Raw genomic sequence first — 19883 nt, forward strand, 5'->3', positions numbered from 1 at the left:
CCAGGAGGAGTCTTTAAGGATAAGATTTTGAGGGGAACTGTGTCTATAGGCTCAAATGGGGGACCTGTTAGAGTGGATAGGACCAGATTCAGGTCCCAGGATGGTAGCTTTTGGCTAACTAGTGGTCCAACTCTTGCTGCAGCTTTAATGAACCGTGCTAAACATGGGTTGCCTGCAATGTCCTGATTATAGAGTGCACCTAAGGCTGCCACTTGAACCTTTAAAGTACTGACTGCTAGGCCCTTTTCTAGACCCTTTTGTAGAAATTCAAGCACTTCTCTAATTGAGGTCCCATCCTGGATTTTTACTTTGGAGGTGGACAGGAACTTCCTCCAGGTTTTGCCATAAGCCTTAGTAGTAATTGGTTTTCTGCTTTTTAGTAGTGTAGAAACTAAGTTCTCAGATCCCTCTTTCCCTTAGCAGCGCCTTCAAATTCCATGCTGTTAAATGGAGGTTCGCTGCTTGAGGATGTAACATCAGTCCTTGTGACAGAAGGTCCGGGATGTCTGGTAGCTCCCAAGGGTCGATGATAGCCCCCTGGTGCACCTAATAGTGCATGCTGTCAGTGCGCGGTCGACCGGGGAGCCCGACTCCTCTCCGGAACGGCGGCTGCACCCGCCCTGCTCACCCTGAAGAACCCATCTGTCCCAGCGGTGGAAGCCTCAGGCACCAGACCAGCCGCGGCAGGGGTCTCCCTGCTACCGAAACCCCGACTGGCCAGGCCTGGATCTTCATCTGGACTGCAAGGTATGCAGACTGAAGGTTTCCCATCAGGGACAGAAAACCAACTAATGCGAGGGGGAGATACAGCCCTTTTATCTGTAGGTTTCCTGTCCCTGAAGGGCGGATCCCCTCTCTCCATGGTGCTGTCACGGGTGATTGAGAGATAAAGTTTCTATATAATTCTACCATATTATGCCTAATAGTGCAAATATTATACAAGAATATTCTACAGTTGTGGCCAAAAGTATAGACACCCCTGCAATTCTGTCAGATAATACTCAGTTTCTTCCTGAAAATGATTGCAAACACAAGTTCTTTGGTATTATCTTCATTTAATTTGTCTTAAATGAAAAAACACAAAAAGAATTGTCCTAAAGCCAAATTGGATATAATTCAACACCAAACATAAAAAAGAGGGTGGACAAAAGTATTGGCACTGTTAGAAAAATCATGTGATGCTTCTCTAATTTGTGTAATTAACAGCACCTGTAACTTACCTGTGGCACCTAACAGGTGTTGGCAATAACTAAATCACACTTGCAGCCAGTTGACATGGATTAAAGTTGACTCAACCTCTGTCCTGTGTCCTTGTGTGTACCACATTGAGCATGGAGAAAAGAAAGAAGACAAAAGAACTGTCTGAAGACTTGAGAAACCAAATTGTGAGGAAGCACCTCGACTAACATCCAAACAAGTTCAAGCTGCCCTGCAGTCCGAGGGTACAACAGTGTCAACCCGTACTATCCATCGGCGTCTGAATGAAAAGGGACTGTATGGTAGGAGACCCAGGAAGACCCCACTTCTTACCCCGAGACATAAAAAAGCCAGGCTGGAGTTTGCCAAAACTTTCCTGAAAAAGCCTAAAACGTTTTGGAAGAATGTTCTCTGGTCAGATGAGACAAAAGTAGAGCTTTTTGGGCAAAGGCATCAACATTGAGTTTACAGGAGAAAAGAAAAAAGAGGCATTCAAAAGAAAAAAAACACGATCCCTACAGTCAAACATGGCGGAGGTTCCGATGTTTTGGGGTTGCTTTGCTACCTCTGGCACTGGACTGCTTGACCGTGTGCATGGCATTATGAAGTGAGAAGACTACCAACAAATTTTGCAGCATAATGTAGGGCCCAGTGTGAGAAAGCTGGGTCTCCCTCAGAGGTCATGGGTCTTCCAGCAGTACAATGACCCAAAACACTTCAAAAAGCACTAGAAAATGGTTTGAAAGCACTGGAGACTTCAAAGGTGGCCAGCAATGAGTCCAGACCTGAATCCCATAGAACACCTGTGGAGAGATCTAAAAATGGCAGTTTGGAGAAGGCATCCTTCAAATATCAGGGACCTGGAGCAGTTTGCCAAAGAAGAATGGTCTAAAATTCCAGCAGAGCATTGTAAGAAACTCATTGATGGTTACCGGAAGTGGTTGGTCGCAGTTATTTTGGCTAAAGGTTGTGCAACCAAGTATTAGGCTGAGGGTGCCAATACTTTTGTCTGGCCCATTTTTGGAGTTGTGTGTGAAATGATCAATGTTTTGCTTCATTCTCTTTTGTGTTTTTTCATTTAAGACAAATTAAATGAAGATAATACCAAGAATTTGTGATTGCAATCATTTTCAGGAAGAAACTGAGTATTATCTGACAGAATTGCAGGGGTGTCAATACTTTTGGCCACAACTGTAACTATAATACCACCATCTATATAGTATACCTAAATAGTATCCATGTCATATTATACCAAAATAATGCCTATATAATACCACACTATTCTCAGATAGAATTTGTATAATACCGCCATACTATTTCTAAATAATACTATTATAACAGACATTTTATTCGTTATAGTGACTACATAATACCGCCATATTATTCTCAAATAATAGTGCCTGTATAATGTAATGTCCCATTATCAGGGTGTTATGGGGGTCACTTAATTCTCCACGTGTTCCCTCTAAGTAAAATGAAATAGTTCAGCTCTGCTCATGTGATCGCTGGTGTAGTGCAGTTTTCTAGAATCTAGATAAACAATTAGTGTGGCAATATTCATAGACAGAACACTAAAAACAAGTGATATAGTGACACCTGCTGGTCACGAGGAAGTACTGCACCAAAGTCTGACCCAAAAAAATAAAAGAAAGCTTCCAAATAACATAGCAGCAACCCATGCGAACTCTGTGGGACCCCCACCTTCACTAAACCTCACTACTGCAATAAATTAATTGGGATAACGCAGCTTCCAGCTGAAAAACTGAGTGCAGTATTTATGCTCATCAGATGGATATTCTCTGGGATACAGTGGCCAACATGAGAACTGCATCACAAGTTTAATGGTGGAGGCAAAATTGAGAAGTAGGTTATGGGTGCCCCAGATTTCTATGTACATCCTGGGCCTGACTGCTCATTTGTACAGCTACATTAGGCTATAGCCACATTCAACACGTCAGCATTCACCATACGATGTAACAGGAGTCTGAAATCCCTCTACTTCCACATCAGAGGTTAAAACTGCGGCTTAATTCGCTTCACTGTGCTTTACACTGCAGTTCTGCTCTAAGGCTAGGTTCATATTAGCGTTCGGCTGAGCTACGTACCTCCTCTGTTAAGCTCTGCATACTTCTGCATGCGTCCTGCGTACCTATCTTTCTTTACCTCTTTAACATTGGGTACGCAGGACATGAGGATGTATGCAGATGCGTCGTTTTGACGTGCCCGCCAAACATGTTGCGTTTATTAACACTTTACAGCTTGTTGCCTCGGCCACCACTGGCTGGCTAGTTTGTAAGCATTGCGCAGAAGCTTAGGAAGCAAAAGCTCACTAAAATAATTCTTCTTCAAGGCTGTGCTTAGAACCTCCAAGAGAGCCTGTGAGCACTGAACATGTTCTGCTGTCATAAGAGTTGTAAATAAAAGTGTTAGGCTATGTGCACACGTAGTTTTTTGGGTGTGCGGATTTTGGAGAGAAAACCGCAGGTAAATCCGCAGGACAAAAGTCCTGCGGTTTATTTGCGGTTTTACACCTCATAATGGAGGAGTGTAAAACTGCAGCGTTTCTGCACCAAACAATTGACATGCTGCGGATTGTAAACCCCAGCAAAACCACGCGGAAAAATCCGCAGCATGTGCACTGCAGTTTTTTTTCCCATTGAAAATAAAGGTACTGTACAACGTAGCAGAATCTGCTGTGGACCCGCAGAGCCAAAACAGCTGCGGAAACGCAGCAGATTTCACTACGTGTGCACATACCCTTAATATCCTGAGACCGGCAGAAAATTTTGAAAAGCAGTAAATTGCTGAAGTGTGTGTTTTTCTGATCTTACAATTTCCCTCCAAGTCAATAAAGTGTATAACGGCAGCATAGCATAATAGCTTGGCACCACTCCACAGAATCCGACACCACATACCCCCCCCCCCCGATACATCCAACTACCACGGAGTCATCGTAGGATTTTTGAAAGTGGCAAAAATCAGATTTATATTGAAAATCTGCTGCATACAGCATGAATAGGGCGACAGCACCGTTCCCCGAGTGGTACCTACACTGCTCAGTAGTATGCCAGACACAACCACCCCCCCATCTGTACAAACTGTGTCCTGACAGGTGGTCCATTATCCTCCTCCTTCATTCTGCATAGCAAGAGTGGCTGCCAGGTATGGGAGGCAATGGAGAAGTCATCGAGTGTAGTGGTCCCACCATTATTGAAACCAGAACATACTGTAAGCAAGAGACACAACAGCATTGTCCACCCCCAATCTATTCGAGTAAGCAAAGGGATCTGTGCTAGGACTGATTCTTTTTAACCTCTTTATTAATGACCTAATGGATGGGATTGAGAGTGAAGTGTCAGTCTATGCTGACGACACCAAACTATGCAGGATATTAAAATCTGACCTTGACATTACAATATTGCAAAACGATCTGAATAAGATGTCTGAATGGGTAAACACTTGGCAAATGAGATTGAGGCTATGTGCCCACGATGCAATTAAATCCGGACACTGAAAACCGGACTCCTTCCCAGAAATCGCACTTTTTTTCCGCGATGTTCGCGATTTTCACGTGCGATATTCAAGCACTTTCCAAGCGATTTGAAGCATCGCTTGGAAAGTGATTGACAGGTTGGTCACACTCGTCAAACATAGTGTTTGACGAGTGTGACCAGATTTTTACTATTGAGGCCGCCTATGCGGCATCAATAGTAAAAGATAGAATGTTAAAAATGATAAAAAAAAAAAATTGGGGTGTATTTACCTTCCGACGTCCCACGCTGTCTCAGCGACGCTCCCGTTCCCAGTAATGCCTTGCGAGACCTGTGATGACATTGGTATCGCGTTACTATAGCGATCTCGCGAGACCGCTAGAGTCACGCGAGACTACGTCATCACAGGACCTTGCCGCAAGGCATTACTGGGAACGCTTAGGCCGGGAATGCAGCGCGGGACGTCGGAAGGTAAATATACCCCGATTTTTTCTTTTTTTTTTTTTACAGGGGTATGGTACCCAGGGCCTGGAGGACAGCAATTTTTTGCAATTCCGCACAAAAGAATGAGCATGCTGCGATTTTTTCCGTGATGCAATTCAGCCACGGAAAAAAGCACAGCATTAGCACAGCATGTGCGGAATGCATGGGGTGCGTTCTGTACAAGATTTGTAAACGTTTTCGCAGCGTTTTTGCGCCGAAAATCGCGGAAAATACGCTTAAAAATCGCATCGTGGGCACACAGCCTTAATATGGATAAATGTAGAGGAATGCACCTAGGATGGAGTAATCCTATTGCTGCATATGCATTAAATGGGAATATACTCGGGATTACAGATCAAGAGATGGATGGGGGATTCTGGTTACAAGTAAGCTGAGCAGCAGTACTCAATGTCAGGCAGCAGCTGCAAAAGCAAACAAGATTTTAGGATGTATAAAAAGAAAATCCCACGATCCCAACGTATTATTACCCCTTTATAAATCACTGGTGAGTCCACATCTAGAATGTGGGATCCAGTTTTGAGCTCCACATTTTAAAAAGGATATTCAGAAGTTAGAGTCAGTTCAAAGACAGCAACTAGATTACAACAAGGGATGTAGGCCACTCATGATGAGAGGCTGGAAAAGTTGGGCTTGTTTAGCATAGAAAAAAAAAAAAAAAAAAAAAAAAAAAAGACGTCTTAGAGGAGATCTCGTTTACACGTATAAATATATGTGTCAGTACAAAACACTGGCACATGACTTGTTCCTTCCAAGGACTGTGCTCTGGACTATGGGGGCACTCATCATGGGTGGAAGAAAGGCGATTCCGACAGCTAAACAGGAAAGGGTTCTTTAAGGTTAAAAAAACAGTTAGACTATGGAATGCTGACCATAGGAGGTAGTAACAGACACTAAGCTTTTAAAAAAGGGCTAGACGATTTCCTTGATACACAACATTGCGGGTTATAGTTAGATTAGTGACGAAATGTACAGTTGGTGGAGAAAGGTTGAACTTGATTGACCTAGGTCTTTATCCAACCTATGTAGCTATGTAACTGTAGGGGGGGGTTTGGTCAGCAAAAGCCCTCACCTTCAAGTAATGTCGTTTAACCCCTTCCTGACATCCGACGGTATATCCCGTCCATGGGACCTGGGCCCCTATGCCCATGGACGGGATAGTACGTCGGGCGCGATCAGCGGCGCCCACGTGGTGAGCGCCGCTGATCGCGGCCGGGTGTCAGCTGATTATCACAGCTGACACCCGGCACAATGTGTCAGGGGCGGTCACGGACCGCCCCCAACACGTTAACCCCTTGCACACCGCGATCAAACATGATCGCGGTGTACCGGGAGTTAAAGGGAAGCATCGGCAGGGAGGGGGCTCCCTCCGTGCTTCCCTGAGCCCCCCACGGCAGCGCAATGTGCAGCGCTGCTGCGGGGGACTCCTTTCCTCCAGGCCCCCGAATCAAAGATGGCAACGGGGGCCTTCGGGGGCCTGAGGAAGCTGGCTTCCTCAGTGCCTGCAAAGCGCAGGCATGAGGAAGCCTTCTGCAGTGCCTGTGTCAGATCGCTGATCTGTCACAGTGATCTGTGATGTGACAGATCAGCGATCTGTCACAGGACAGTGATGTCCCACCTGGGACTATTTAATAAAGTAAAAAAAAAAAAAAAAAAAAAAAAAGTGTAAAAATAATTAAAAAAAAAAAAAAAAAAAAAAAAAAAAAAAATCGCCAAATAAATTAGAAAAAAAAAAAAAATATTCCCCCAATAAATCCATTTTTTGGAAATAAAAAAAAACAATAAAAGTACACATTAGGTATCGCCGCGTCCGTAACGACCCGCCCTATAAAACTGTCCCATTAGTTAACCCCTTTAGCGAACCCCTTAAAAAATAAAAATAAAAAACGAAGCAAAAAATAATGATTTATTATCATACCGCCAAACAAAAAGTGTAATAACGCGCGATCAAAAAGACGCATATAAATATCCATGGTACCGCTGAAAACGTCATCTTGTCCCGCAAAAAACAAGCCGCCATACAGCATCATCAGCGAAAAAATAAAAAAGTTATAGCTCGCAGAATAAAGCGATGCAAAAATAATTATTTTTTATATAAAATAGTTTTCATTGCATAAAACCGACAAAAACATAAAAAAACGACCTAAATGAGGTATCGCTGTAACCGTACTGACCCGAAGAATAAAACAGCTTTATCAATTTTACCGCACGCGGAACGGTGTAAACGCACCCCCCCAAAAGAAATTCATGAAACGCTGGTTTTTCTTCATTCTGCGTCCCAAAAATCGGAATAAAAAGCGATCAAAAAATTTCACGTGCCCGAAAATAGTACCAATAAAAACGTCAACTCATCCCGCAAAAAATAAGACCTCACATGACCCGGTGGGTCAAAATACGGAAAAATTATAGCTCTCAATATGTGGTGATGCAAAAACTATTTTTACAATAAAAAGCGTCTTTTAGCGTGCGACAGCTGCCAAAAATAAAAACCGCCATAAATAGTAAATCAAACCCCCCGTTATCACCCCTAGTTAGGGAAAAATAATAAAATAAAAAAAATGTATTTATTTCCATTTTTCCATTAGGGTTAGGGCTAGGGGCATGTTGGGGTTCGGGTTGGAGTTAGAATTGGGGGTTTCCACTGTTTGGGCACATCAGGGGCTCTCCAAATGCAACATGGCGTCTGATCTCAATTCCAGCCAATTCTGAGTTGAAAAAGTCAAATGGTGCTCCTTCCCTTCCAAGCTCTGCCATGCGCCCAAACAGTGTTTTACCCCCACATGTAGGGTATCAGCCTACTCAGGACAAATTGCAAAACAATTTTTGGGGTCCAATTTCTCCTGTTACTCTTAGGAAAATAAAAAATTGGGGGCAAAAATATCATTTTTGTGGAAAAAAATGATTTTTTTATTTTCACGTCCGAGTGTTATAAACTTCTGTGAAGCACTTGGGGGTTCAAAGTGCTCAGCACACATCTAGATAAGTTCCGTGGGGGGTCTAGTGTCCAAAATGGGGTCACTTGTGGGGAGTTTCAATAGTTTAGGTACATCAGGGGCTCTCCAAACGCACATGACACCCGCAGACCATTCCATCAAAGTCTGCATTCCAAAACGTCACTACTTCCCTTCCGAGCCCTGACGTGTGACCATACAGTAGTTTTCTCCCACATATGGGGTATCAGCATACTCAGGACAAATTGGACAACAACTTTTGGGGTCCAATTTCTCCTGGTACCCTTGGGAAAATAAAAAAATGGTGACTAAAAGATCATGTTTGTGGAAAAAATATGAATTTTTTATTTCCACGCCCGGGCGTTATAAACTTCTGTGAAGCACTGGGGGGGGTCAAAGTGCTCACCACACATCTAGATAAGTTCCTTAGGGGGTCTAGTTTCCAAAATGGTGTCATTTGTGGGGGGTTTCCACTGTTTTGGTACATCAGGAGTTTTCCAAACGCGACATGGTGTCCGATCTCAATTCCAGCCAAAAACGTCAAATGGCGCTGCTTCCCTTCCGAGCTCTGCCATGCGCCCAAATAGTGGTTTACCCCCACATGTGGGGTATCAGCGTACTCAGGACAAATTGCACAATAATTTTTAGGGTCCTGTTACCCTTGGAAAAATAAGAATTGAGGGTGAAAAGATCATTTTGTGGAAAAAATATGATTTTTTAATTGTATGGCTTTATGTTATAAACTTCTGTGAAGCCCATGGGGGTTCAAAGTTCTCACCACACATCTAGATAAGTTCCTTAGGGGGTCTAGTTTCCAAAATGGTGTCATTTGTGGGGGGTTTCCACTGTTTTGGTACATCAGGGGTTTTCCAAACGCGACATGGTGTCCGATCTCAATTCCAGCCAAAAACGTCAAATGGCGCTGCTTCCCTTCCGAGCTCTGCCATGCGCCCAAATAGTGGTTTACCCCCACATGTGGGGTATCAGCGTACTCAGGACAAATTGCACAATAACTTTTAGGGTCCTGTTACCCTTGGGAAAATAAAAATTGGGGTGAAAAGATCATTTTTATGGAAAAAATATGATTTTTTAATTGTACCGCTGTACGTTATAAACTTTTGTAAAGCCCTTGTGGGTTCAAAGTTCTCACCACATATCTAGATAAGTTCCTTGGGGGGTCTAGTTTCCAAAATGGGGTCACTTGTAGGGGGTTTCTACTTTTTAGGTACATCAGGGACTCTCCAAACGTGACATGGCGTCCAATCTGAATTCCAGCCAATTTTGCATTGAAAAAGTCAAACGGCGCTCCTTCCATTCTGAGCTCTGCCATGCGCCGAAACAGTCGTTCCCCCCCACATATCAGGTATCTGCGTACTCAGGACAAATTGCACAATAACTTTTGCAGTCCAATTTCTCCTGTTACCCTTGGTAAAAAAAAAAATTGAACCTGAATTATTTTTTTTTATGAAAAAAAGTTAGATGTTCATTTTTTTTAAATATTCAAAAAAATTCCTGTGACACCTAAAGGGTTAATAAACTTCTTGAATGTGGTTTTGAGCACCTTAAGGGGTGCAGTTTTTAGAATGGTGTCACTTTTGGGTATTTTCTATCATATAGACCCCTCAAAGTGGCTTCAAATGTGATGTGGTCCTAAAAATAAAATGGTGTTGTAAAAATGAGAAATCGCTGGTCAACTTTTAACCCTTATAACTTCCTAACAAAAAAAAATTTTGGTTCCAAAATTGTGCTGATGTAAAGTAAACATGTGGGAAATGTTAGTTATCAAGTTTTTTGTGTGCCGTATCTCTTTGATTTAAGGGCATAAAAATTCAAAGTTGGAAAATTGCGAAATTTAAAATTTTCGCCAAATTTCCGTTTTTCTCACAAATAAACGCAAGTTATTTGAATGAAATTTTACCACTAACATGAAGTACAATATGTCACGAGAAAACAGTGTCAGAATCACCGGGATCCATGGAAGCGTTCCAGAGTTATGACCTCAAAGGTACAGTGGTCAGAATTGTAAAAATTGGCCCGGTCATGAACGTGCAAACCACCCTTGGGGGTGAAGGGGTTAAGTATGCTGGGAAAGTAGTCTTGGGAACAGAAACCAGGCAGGAAGTCACTAACTGGGCACTGACAGTACATGTGGACCAAGAGTCTGGCCCTGCGCTGCTTTACCCATATCTATAGTTTTCTAAACAGTCTCCTCGCATCATTTTGGGAGTTTCTGTTTTATCTGATAATACCCTTAAATTAAGCTAGGCATAACCCCCTGTAAGAACTTAGTATGGCAAATTACACGCAACATCGACACAAAAGCCTCAGTCTACAAGTCTTGACGTTCACAGATTGCCATGTGCAGCTCTCCAGAGCTTCATATATGCCTGAGGGTGTTGGGTTTGGGTGTTCATCCACATAATACAAGGTCAGCACCCACAGATTTGTCCCTCAACCCCCCCCCACCAATATATTTATGAGCGAGAACAGGCTTCCTTTAAGAAGCCATAATGATGGAACTTAAAATATGGATTGAGACCTGGCAATTCATATGGAAATACTCTTACATCCCATCTGTGGAAGTTGCACTTTGAAAAGACTTTCCCTGTAATATGCGCTGGGGGTCTTTGCAGCAGGTGCTGCGAGACGATCAGATTAGTAAAAACGCAGCGAAGGTTGTATAGGCAATGTGTCATCTCTGCTTATACGGTAATTACCTGCACCTGCAAAACGCACGCGAGCCGGAGCTGTCTTGACATGTACCAGAGAGGGAAACAAAAAAAAACTTATATAGACAGTAATTTTAATCAAGGACATTGTGCGCTCCAGTTCCAAAACATGTCGTACGGAGAATAGCGAGGGGTTAACTCCTTGTGCACACAGGACACGTGGGTGTATAGAGATGAACTGCAAGTAACCCCTCTATATTTATTACTAGCTGAAGAGCCTGGCGTTGCCCAGGCATAGTAACTAACTGTGGTTAGTTACAACAAATTATAATTATCCTCCATCCCATAGTCCCGCGCCCATATTCCCATCATACATATCCTCCATCCCATAGTCCTGTGCCTATATACCCATCATATATATCCTCTATCCCATAGCCTCATGCCCATATTCCCATCATACATATCCTCTAATCCCATATCCTCCATCCCATAGTCCCGTGCCCATATACCCACCATACATATCTTCCATCCCATAGTCCTGTGCCATGGTGATTCTCATAGGTTGCAACCATTCTGACATCGTCGCCATGGCAACCTATTATGACCTCATCTTTGCCATGGCAACCTTTATGACATCATTGTTGCAATGGGAACCTATTATGACATCAGACACCACCGTCACCATGGCAACCTATTATGACATCGCCGCCATGGCAACCATTATGACATTGTCAATACACACACTTTTTTTCTTACTTGTATTTTTGACTAAAAATAACTTTTTGTGCACTGTAATTGGGTTTTTATTAAAAACGTTACACCACTTGCCTTCTATAGGCTCCACTGAATTGCTGGCTGCAGAATGAGTCAATTGAGAATCGGTCAGTGAACTCATTCTAATGTGCCAGAGATTTTTAATTTCTGGGCATTGATCAGGTATCGATCGGTTTGATTAATCTAGTCTCTGGTGCGGTCGTTATGGGATGATGTACCACAAGCATTTGACAGAGTGCGCTTCATCTATAAGCCCACGACCCCACACAAAGACATCATTTGGATTGAACCGTTGCCACAGAAGGCAGATTAAATGTGAAGATTTATTTTCACTAACATCTGGAGCGTTGTTCTTTTGTATGCTGTGGATTTTACATTGATCCAAGAGGGACTCCTGTGATTTTTATGAGGTTCTGTGAACCATTACTTTACTAAAGCAGTCAGGAGCCTAACGAAGGTGTTTTTTTTTTTTTAATCAGTAGTCACTGACCACAGTGTCAGTGTGTGAACAGACAACTAAAATGACAGGTCACCCAAATCTAACACCTGTTACTGACACCTCCATAGCGGCAGCTGCAAAAAAAAAAAAAAATGACAGTGACCTGCAGAGTTGGAGTGTCGGGCCAGCGCAGATCCCACAAGCCAGCTGTGAACACATCAAGCAGCTTCTAATAAAATTCTTGAGAATTTGAGGTTATAAAAAATTTAAACAAAAAAAACACTTTACGTTGTCTTCAGTTTTGAAACAGAAAATTTTATTTTAACAAACTGACTTAATGTTTCTTGTTGGCCGCTGCAACCTGGGGGAAGACAAATACAGAAATCAGAAAGGATAGAAAGTCATCGCCAATGTAAAGAAAGTTACCAACAAGCATTAGGAAAAGGAGCCAAAGAAGAGAGAGTGCTCACACTGGACAATGCAGGGCAAAAACTGCCAGCAATAAGCCACGTTTGCCAACCGTGCACAGAACGATCCGTAATAGACAGCTCCTAGGCAGACATGATGCTCTGCAGCACAGGTCCTGTTTACATAGCGTGCTGCCGAGAACAATGAGTCACCTTAAAGGGGTTGTGCACTACCTGGACAATCCATTCTGGATCTAAATGTTTGGCCCCGATAAAATAAAAAAAGCCTACACTCCCCCTCCCTTGCCAGAGCAGTTTCAGCTGTGTCGGCACTCGTGGTCCCAGGGCTCTGGTGACATGTGATCCCGGCGCCTACATCACTGTCACCGCTGCACCTGCTCTCACTTAATCTTTAACTCGACGGGAGGCATAGACAGCAACAGCAGCGCCGATTGGGCACCGGGCTCACGTGTCATAACAGCACAGGAGCCCCAGGGAAAGCGAGTGACGACACTGCAGGAACGGTGCCAGCTCAGGCGACAAGTATAGGCTTTATTATGTTGTTGGGAACAAGTGTGGGGTATGAGAAGTTGTCCAGATAGTGAACAACTTCTTTAAGAGGAACTTAATTTGAACAGTCATGCTTTGCCGGTAAGTCCCACCACACAGTGCTTCACGGCTCGGCCAATCCCCGAAGTACACCTTCACTTTCCACCTGATTCCCCTCAATCTGCACCCCCCTTATTTGATTGACAGCTCTGACATCCTAGACCCATAGAGTAGCGATGGCAAGGTCTATATAAATGATTTGCCACACCATTGTGCACCAAAAGCGCTTGTGCTTTGTTTGAACAGTTATCCTGTCCTGAAAAGATTTCCCTTTAACAGGATTGTCAAGAACCTCCCCCCCCCCCCAGATTACTTGAGTATGTGACCCAATATCTACAGATGGGTGATGGAAGGACCCGTACTTACCGATCAAATGTCATTGATGTTGTTTACTCTGCCATCTACACTATGAATGGGAAGGCAGCACAGCGCCATTCAATCGGGGGGGGGGGGAATTGATGACCCCTCCATGACTGGGAGTGTCCACTGGTGAGACCCCCAGATATGAGCCACCCATCACTTATCTTATAGATGTATTTAGGCAAAGCTCCTTTAATGCACTCTCCTCCTTCGGCATCAATGACCTCACCCTATCCTGTATCTCCTCATACCTTTCCAACCGCACATTCAGCGTCTCCCACACCACCTCCTCATCCCACCCTCTGTTGGAGTCCCCCAAAGCTCTGTTTTAGGACCCCTACTCTTCTCACTCTACACACTTGGTCTGGGGCAACTCAAAGTCCCACGGATTCCAGTACCACCTTTATGCTGATGACACTCAGATCAACCTCTCTGGCCCAGACGTCACCTCTCTGCTGTCCAGAATCCCAGAGTGTCTATCAGCCATATCCTCCTCCTATCGCTTCCTCAAGCCTTCCTTACCCGACCTAGCTATAACAATTAATGACATCACTCTTTCCCCAGTACCGGAAGTCCGCTGCCTCGGAGTAACCTTTGACTCTGCCCTGTCCTTCAAACCGCACATCCAAGCTCTTTATACCTCCAGTCGCCTCCAGCTCAAAAATATTTCCAGAATCCATCCTTTCATTGTGAGCCCCATCAGGGACAGTGATGATAATGTGTGCAAACTGTAAAGCGCTGCAGAATAGGTTAGCGCTATATAAAAATAGGAGCTAACCTTTTTTTGTGCATAGTGTCAGCCTCCTAGTGGCAGCAGCATACACCCCATGGTCTCTGTGTCCCCCAATAAGGCGAACAAGAAATAATGATTATTACTAAAATGCTTGTGCATGCCCTCACCTCCCACCTCAACTACTGCAACATCCTTTTCTGTGGGTCTCCCTACTAACACCATCGCATCTCTCCAGTCCATCCTTAACTCTGCTGTCCGACTAATTCATCTCTCTCCTTGCTACTCCTCTGCATCTCCCCTCTGCAAATCTCTTCACTGGCTCCCACCTCTTCAAGAAAGCATACAGCCTGCAATGACCCCGCTACCTCCTTCTCTCTCACCACTACCAGAGATATCACCTCAACCAACACCTGAACTGCTGCAACCCACCAACCTACTGTCTCCTTCCCCACCACCCTGCAGCATGTAAGCCCGAAAGGGCAGGGTCCTCTCCCCTCTGTATCAGTCTGTCATTGCTAGTTTGTTTACTGTAAGTGATATCTGTAATTTGTATGTAACCCCTTCTCATGTACAGCACCATGGAATCAATGGCTCTAAGTAAATAATAATGCACACGGCCTTAATAGCACTTCGTGCAGGAGCCGTATATTTAGCACCACAGATGGCATCACATCCCATCTGGGAAGATCAGTAAAGTATTTTTCAGATCAAGATTCCATCATACATGTCTCACCCCTGCAGGATGAGGGGAGGCTGCAGTGGGCTCACCTGTCCAGCGATTCTGTCCAAGTCTCTCTGTCCTTGGGGAGTTAGTCTGCGACCTCTGTAAGGCAAGAGAAGGACACATGATGCTGCAAAGTCTCCGAAAAGAAAACAAAGTAAATAATTCCAGAATGCGGCGTAAAATAAAGGTGATCAACAGCTTTAACGCAGACAACGACCCTTCGACAGCTCATGCATTCCTCCTGCCGCATTGATTCCAGCCCAGAGGGGCTAATGCATGGCATGAACCTCGATTGCAGCCACACTTACCCATTGGGGTCCTTCTCCACCATTTTCAGGCCCTCCAGTGCCTGCATAACCCTCCTGGCGACACTCTTTGATCCACGACTGAAGTGACTTGGCATCACACCGTTGCGCTGACGCCCGCCATAGATCTTGGTCATGGAGCCTACGCCTGCACCCCCACGGAGGTACAAGTGCCGGACTGTGGAGGCTGAAAGATACAAGCATCAGGAGTCCCCGTATTATACAAGCGTCAGGGGCCGCCGCCATTCGTGCACAGATATTAAACATGTATATTTTTTTATTTAGGTGAGGAGGAAAGATGCCAAAATGTATAAAAAGGTAAATTTTGTTGCCAATTTCAAAGACCCGTAACTTCTACATTTTTCAGTATATGGGGGTGTCATGGCTTTTATCTGCATCCTGAGCTGACTTTTTATTGATAGCATTTGCGGGTAGATATGAGGTTTTCATTGCCTCGCATTAAACAAAAACGTAATTTTGGAGTTTCAGTTTTTTTCCTCATTTCGCCATTTACCAATTGGATTAATTTATTTTATATTTTGATAGATCGTACATTTCTGAACGCAGCAATACCAATTGTGTATTTTTCGTTTTTAATTGTTTTTCCATTGGGGAAAAAGGGGGTGATTTTTAACTTTTTTTTATATTTTAAAACACTTTCTCATACTTTTTCCTGGCTTCAATAGCATCCTTAGGAGAGTTGACGCTGCGATCGTCCGGTCACCGTCGCAACACATCGAAGGGCTTCAGCCCTGCCATCCATAACAGAAATCACAACTTTTTATGAACACCGGCCATGGAGGAATTAACTCCTTCAGGCCGGAGCCCATTTTCGTTTTTGCGTTTGTTTTTTGCTCCCCTTCTTCCCAAAGCCATAACTTATTTTTCCGTCCCCATGGCCATGTGAGGGCTTGTTTTTGGCAGGCTGAGTTGTACATCAAAATTGGTTTTACCATATCGTATACTCAAACGGGGAAAAAAATAAAGTGTGGTGAAATTCCAAAAAAGTGCAATCCCACACTTTTTCACCATGCTCACTGAATGCTAAAACTGACTTGTTGCTATGATTCTCCAGGTCATTACGAGTTCATAGTCACCAAACATGTATTAAGTTCTTGCTTATCTAAGTAGGGAAAAAAAAATTCCAAAGTTTGCGTAAAAATAAAAAAATGCCCCATTTTCCGATACCTGTAGTGTCTCCATTTTTCGTGATCTCGAGTTGGGTGAGGGCTTATTTTGAGCACTGAGCTGACTTTTTAAGGATACCATTTTTGTGCAGATACGATCTTTTGATCGCCCGTTATTGCATTTTAATGCAATTTCACTGCGACAAAAAACCCGTAATTTTGGCATTTTGACTTTTTTCTCGCTACGCCATTTACTGATCAGGTGAATCTTATTATTGATAGGGCGATTCTGAACGCGGCGGTACCAAACGTGTATGTTTGATTTTTTTATCGTTTTTTGAAAGGGGGGCGATTTGAGCTTTTGTACTTTTTTAAAAACCTTTTTTTACTTTTGGCATGCTGCAATAGTCTCCATTGGAAACTAGAAGCTGCCATAACCCGATTAGCTCGGCTATATAGAGGCGATGATCAGATCGCCTCTATGTAACAGAATTACTCACTTGCCATGAGCGCCGACCTCCAGGAGACCTCTGGTTGTCATGCCAATCCACCAGTGACCAGAGATCACGCGATGGGGGTCACCATTGGGAAGATTTCCAGCCCAATGGCCAGTTTGACAATGGCATTTAACGGGTTAACACTGGTGGATCGTGATTCCACCCGCAGCTGTTCCGGGCACATGTCAGCTGTTCAAAAGGGGTTAAATTGACAGGCACATCTGCAGACCCCCAACTGTCACATCAACTCATCAGTGGGATTTGTGACATGCCTCGGCTCAGCGCGTGTTAAATGCAATGCCATTGTCAGTGATTGACAGCGATATTTAACAGCAGCGTACATCAGAGGTAGTAAAGAGGTTAAGGAGGTAGTCTCCTGACCAGTCAGTTTACGAGAATATAGTGGGGAGGAGATGACACTGACCAATGTAAGGAAGAGACGCCAACATGCTGCCGCTGCCAGGCGCAAGGTGTGTATATACCCAGTTGCACCCAGTACCAACCACTTTGGAGTATGCCTGACATCACATACGCCAAAGTATCTGGAGAGGATCTGCAAGGAAGAATGGCAGAGGATTCCAAAATCCAGGTGTGAAAAACTTGATGCATCATTCCCATGGCTGTACTAGCTCAAAAGGGTGCTTCTACGCAATACTGAGCAAAGGGTCTGAATACTTATGACCATGTGGTATTTCAGTTGTCCTTTGTTAATAAATTTGCAAAAATGTCTACATTTGTTTTCTTTCTGTCAAGATGGGGTGCAGTGTGTACATTAATGAAGGGAAAAAAATGAACTATTTTTAATTTACCAAATGGCTGCAATGAAAGTGAAAAATTTAAAGGGGTCTGAATACTTTCCATAACCACTGTACATACCCTTCCTGCTCTGCAGTCTGCTGTGGCAGGAGCCTAGATGCCCTTTCTGCACAGTAATCTACTGTGGCGGGAGCATAGATGCCCCCTCTCCCCTGTAAACGGCTGTGGCGGGAGCATAGCCGCCCTCTACCCCCTGTAACCGGCTGTGGTGGGAACATAGCCACCTGATTCCTGGAGATCACAGAGCACCATCACAGGATGTACTTACCAGCACGGGTGTAGAACCAGTTCTCATCGTACGGTGCCAGTTCCTTGTGTTTCGCCAGCTTTACTGTGTCTACCCAATCGGGAACCTTGAGTTTACCAGACCTACAAACAGACAATACATGAAAATCACCGAGAACAAGAAGACATAAGCGACTACTACCACCACCACCACTCACTTCTTGAGGAAAGCAGCCAGGGCTCTGACGAACTCCTGCTGGTTCACGTCTTTCACGGTGACTCCGGGCATCTGAGCATGAAAGGGAAAAAAAAAGTTAAAAGTATTCACATAATGTAACCCAGAATCTCCCCCGACAGCCAGAGGGGGCGCTCCAAATCATTTAGCAGCCACCAACTTGCATCTCCATCTAATAAAAACTACAATTCCCAGCATGACATTGACAGTCAAAGGGAACGCCACGTCCTAGTGATGTATCGCTCATCTTATCCCTTTAAGAGTCACATGTGGCCATAATCTCAACATCGCACAGAAAAGGGATGCAGGACACGAGGAGTTATTCAGCTACAGAAAACCCCCGTCCTACAGGCTGTAGTCTGATAAAAACGGTTCTTTGCTTATCCTCCCCAGGTCCAATGCTGACTTGTGTCTATAGTCTGCTGGCACAATGTCAATTGCAGATGCCAGGAGCAGCTGCACAGAATCAGTGCTGGACGAGGGGAGGGTGTCTTTTCTTAGTGGATCAGCAGCTAACAATGGCTGAGTGAGTGAGGAGATCATACATATATCACTGGAGAAAAACAATTTAAAAACCCCGGTCATGAAGCAGATGAGCCAAAACACAGCAAATCCCCTACCTGCCTGCACCCCTAGGGCCTCTTTTTGGGCTGGTATGAAACCATGGGGGGGGTCTTCAGTGTGCGTTCAGTGGCCACTGCATAGCACCCCACACACATGTACCGGCCCATGAAGAGAGGCCTGGAATACCGGCAGATCCCAGGGGTGGCTTGAGGGGGCTCACACTGGCCTGCTTTGGTGGCCCCTGGGCTGAGGTTTTGCTGTAGTGATCAATGTATGATCAATGGGGGTCCGACTATCATAAGCCCACACTGGTCCAAAGAGTAGCACTAATCACAGGACCCCAATGATCTCTAGAATGAGGGGTCCAATCCCACCACAGTCAGCGAAAGCAGCCACATGAGCAACCAAAGGAGCGGAGCCTGCAGTGCAAGGGACAGTGGAGCATTATGGCCACGCTGCTGTCAGATAGCAGAGCAGAAACCCCCAGTGTATCAGGGGGTCTTACAGGGTCACTAATAGCTGACAGTCCATACAGGGGACTGATACCTGACTGGGCCCCATGTGCTCAGCCTGCAGCATCCAGTACACAGGCCCCATGCGGGCACCCGGATACCAGCCACAGAGCCGGAGGCCGCTGCCCGGACCACATGCTCACGCCGCGGTCACCATATAAGCTCCGCGGCGTCTCCCGAATCACACTCCGGTCCCAAATAAACAGGAAAACCCGCGCTTCCGGCCGCGCCAGGCCGCACTCACCTTCTCTCTGTAGAGCCGAGACGGCAAAAGGGAAAAACGGGGTCTCCCAGGCGCTAAAGAAAGGAAACGGCGTTACGCTTACGCCTTTTCTAGCCGGGGAGGAACACGATTGGACGACGTCTTTACGCAAAGGGTTCAAGGCGTGGCTAATGCGTTTCAAACCTCGATGCCTGTTGGAACGCATCTGGCTACTTCCTGTGTGGTCACGTGGATGTTAGAGGGTGTGGTCTAATTTTCCTTCTGCTGCTGCTTTGTCATTGGTCGGTTCTGTTCTGCTCTCCTTGCTGTGACTTTGTTACTAGCACCGTTTTTTACTTTTCTGCTGACCCGCCCGTATCAGGGCGTAAAAAAAAAAAACTAGTGTCGCAATTGCAGCGATTGGACCTCGGGCATTTAAAGGTTAATCGCCCTCTGCCCTCATTATTCATTGTATGGGATAATTTACAAGATAATTTAATTGTTTGGGTCGTTACAATTGTTGATGTAGACTTTTTTAAAGGGGA

General features: G+C 44.6%; 1 protein-coding gene across 1 annotated transcript; it reads right to left on the reverse strand.

The window, feature by feature from the left end:
- Window positions 1–12311: 12311 nt before the first annotated feature.
- On the reverse strand, window positions 12312–19534 carry RPS19 (ribosomal protein S19). The gene is made up of 6 exons (XM_073570672.1): window positions 19381–19534; window positions 18044–18114; window positions 17869–17969; window positions 15164–15347; window positions 14900–14954; window positions 12312–12383 (listed from the first exon to the last, which is right to left on the reverse strand). The coding sequence occupies exons 2-6, from the start codon at window positions 18112–18114 to the stop codon at window positions 12357–12359; spliced, it is 438 nt and encodes a 145-aa protein (XP_073426773.1). The 5' UTR covers window positions 19381–19534; the 3' UTR covers window positions 12312–12356.
- Between the last annotated feature and the right edge of the window lie 349 nt (window positions 19535–19883).

This window comes from Dendrobates tinctorius, unplaced genomic scaffold (assembly GCF_039654945.1).
Source record: "Dendrobates tinctorius isolate UK_male_01 unplaced genomic scaffold, ASM3965494v1 ptg000028l, whole genome shotgun sequence".
NCBI classification, from domain to species: domain Eukaryota; kingdom Metazoa; phylum Chordata; class Amphibia; order Anura; family Dendrobatidae; genus Dendrobates; species Dendrobates tinctorius.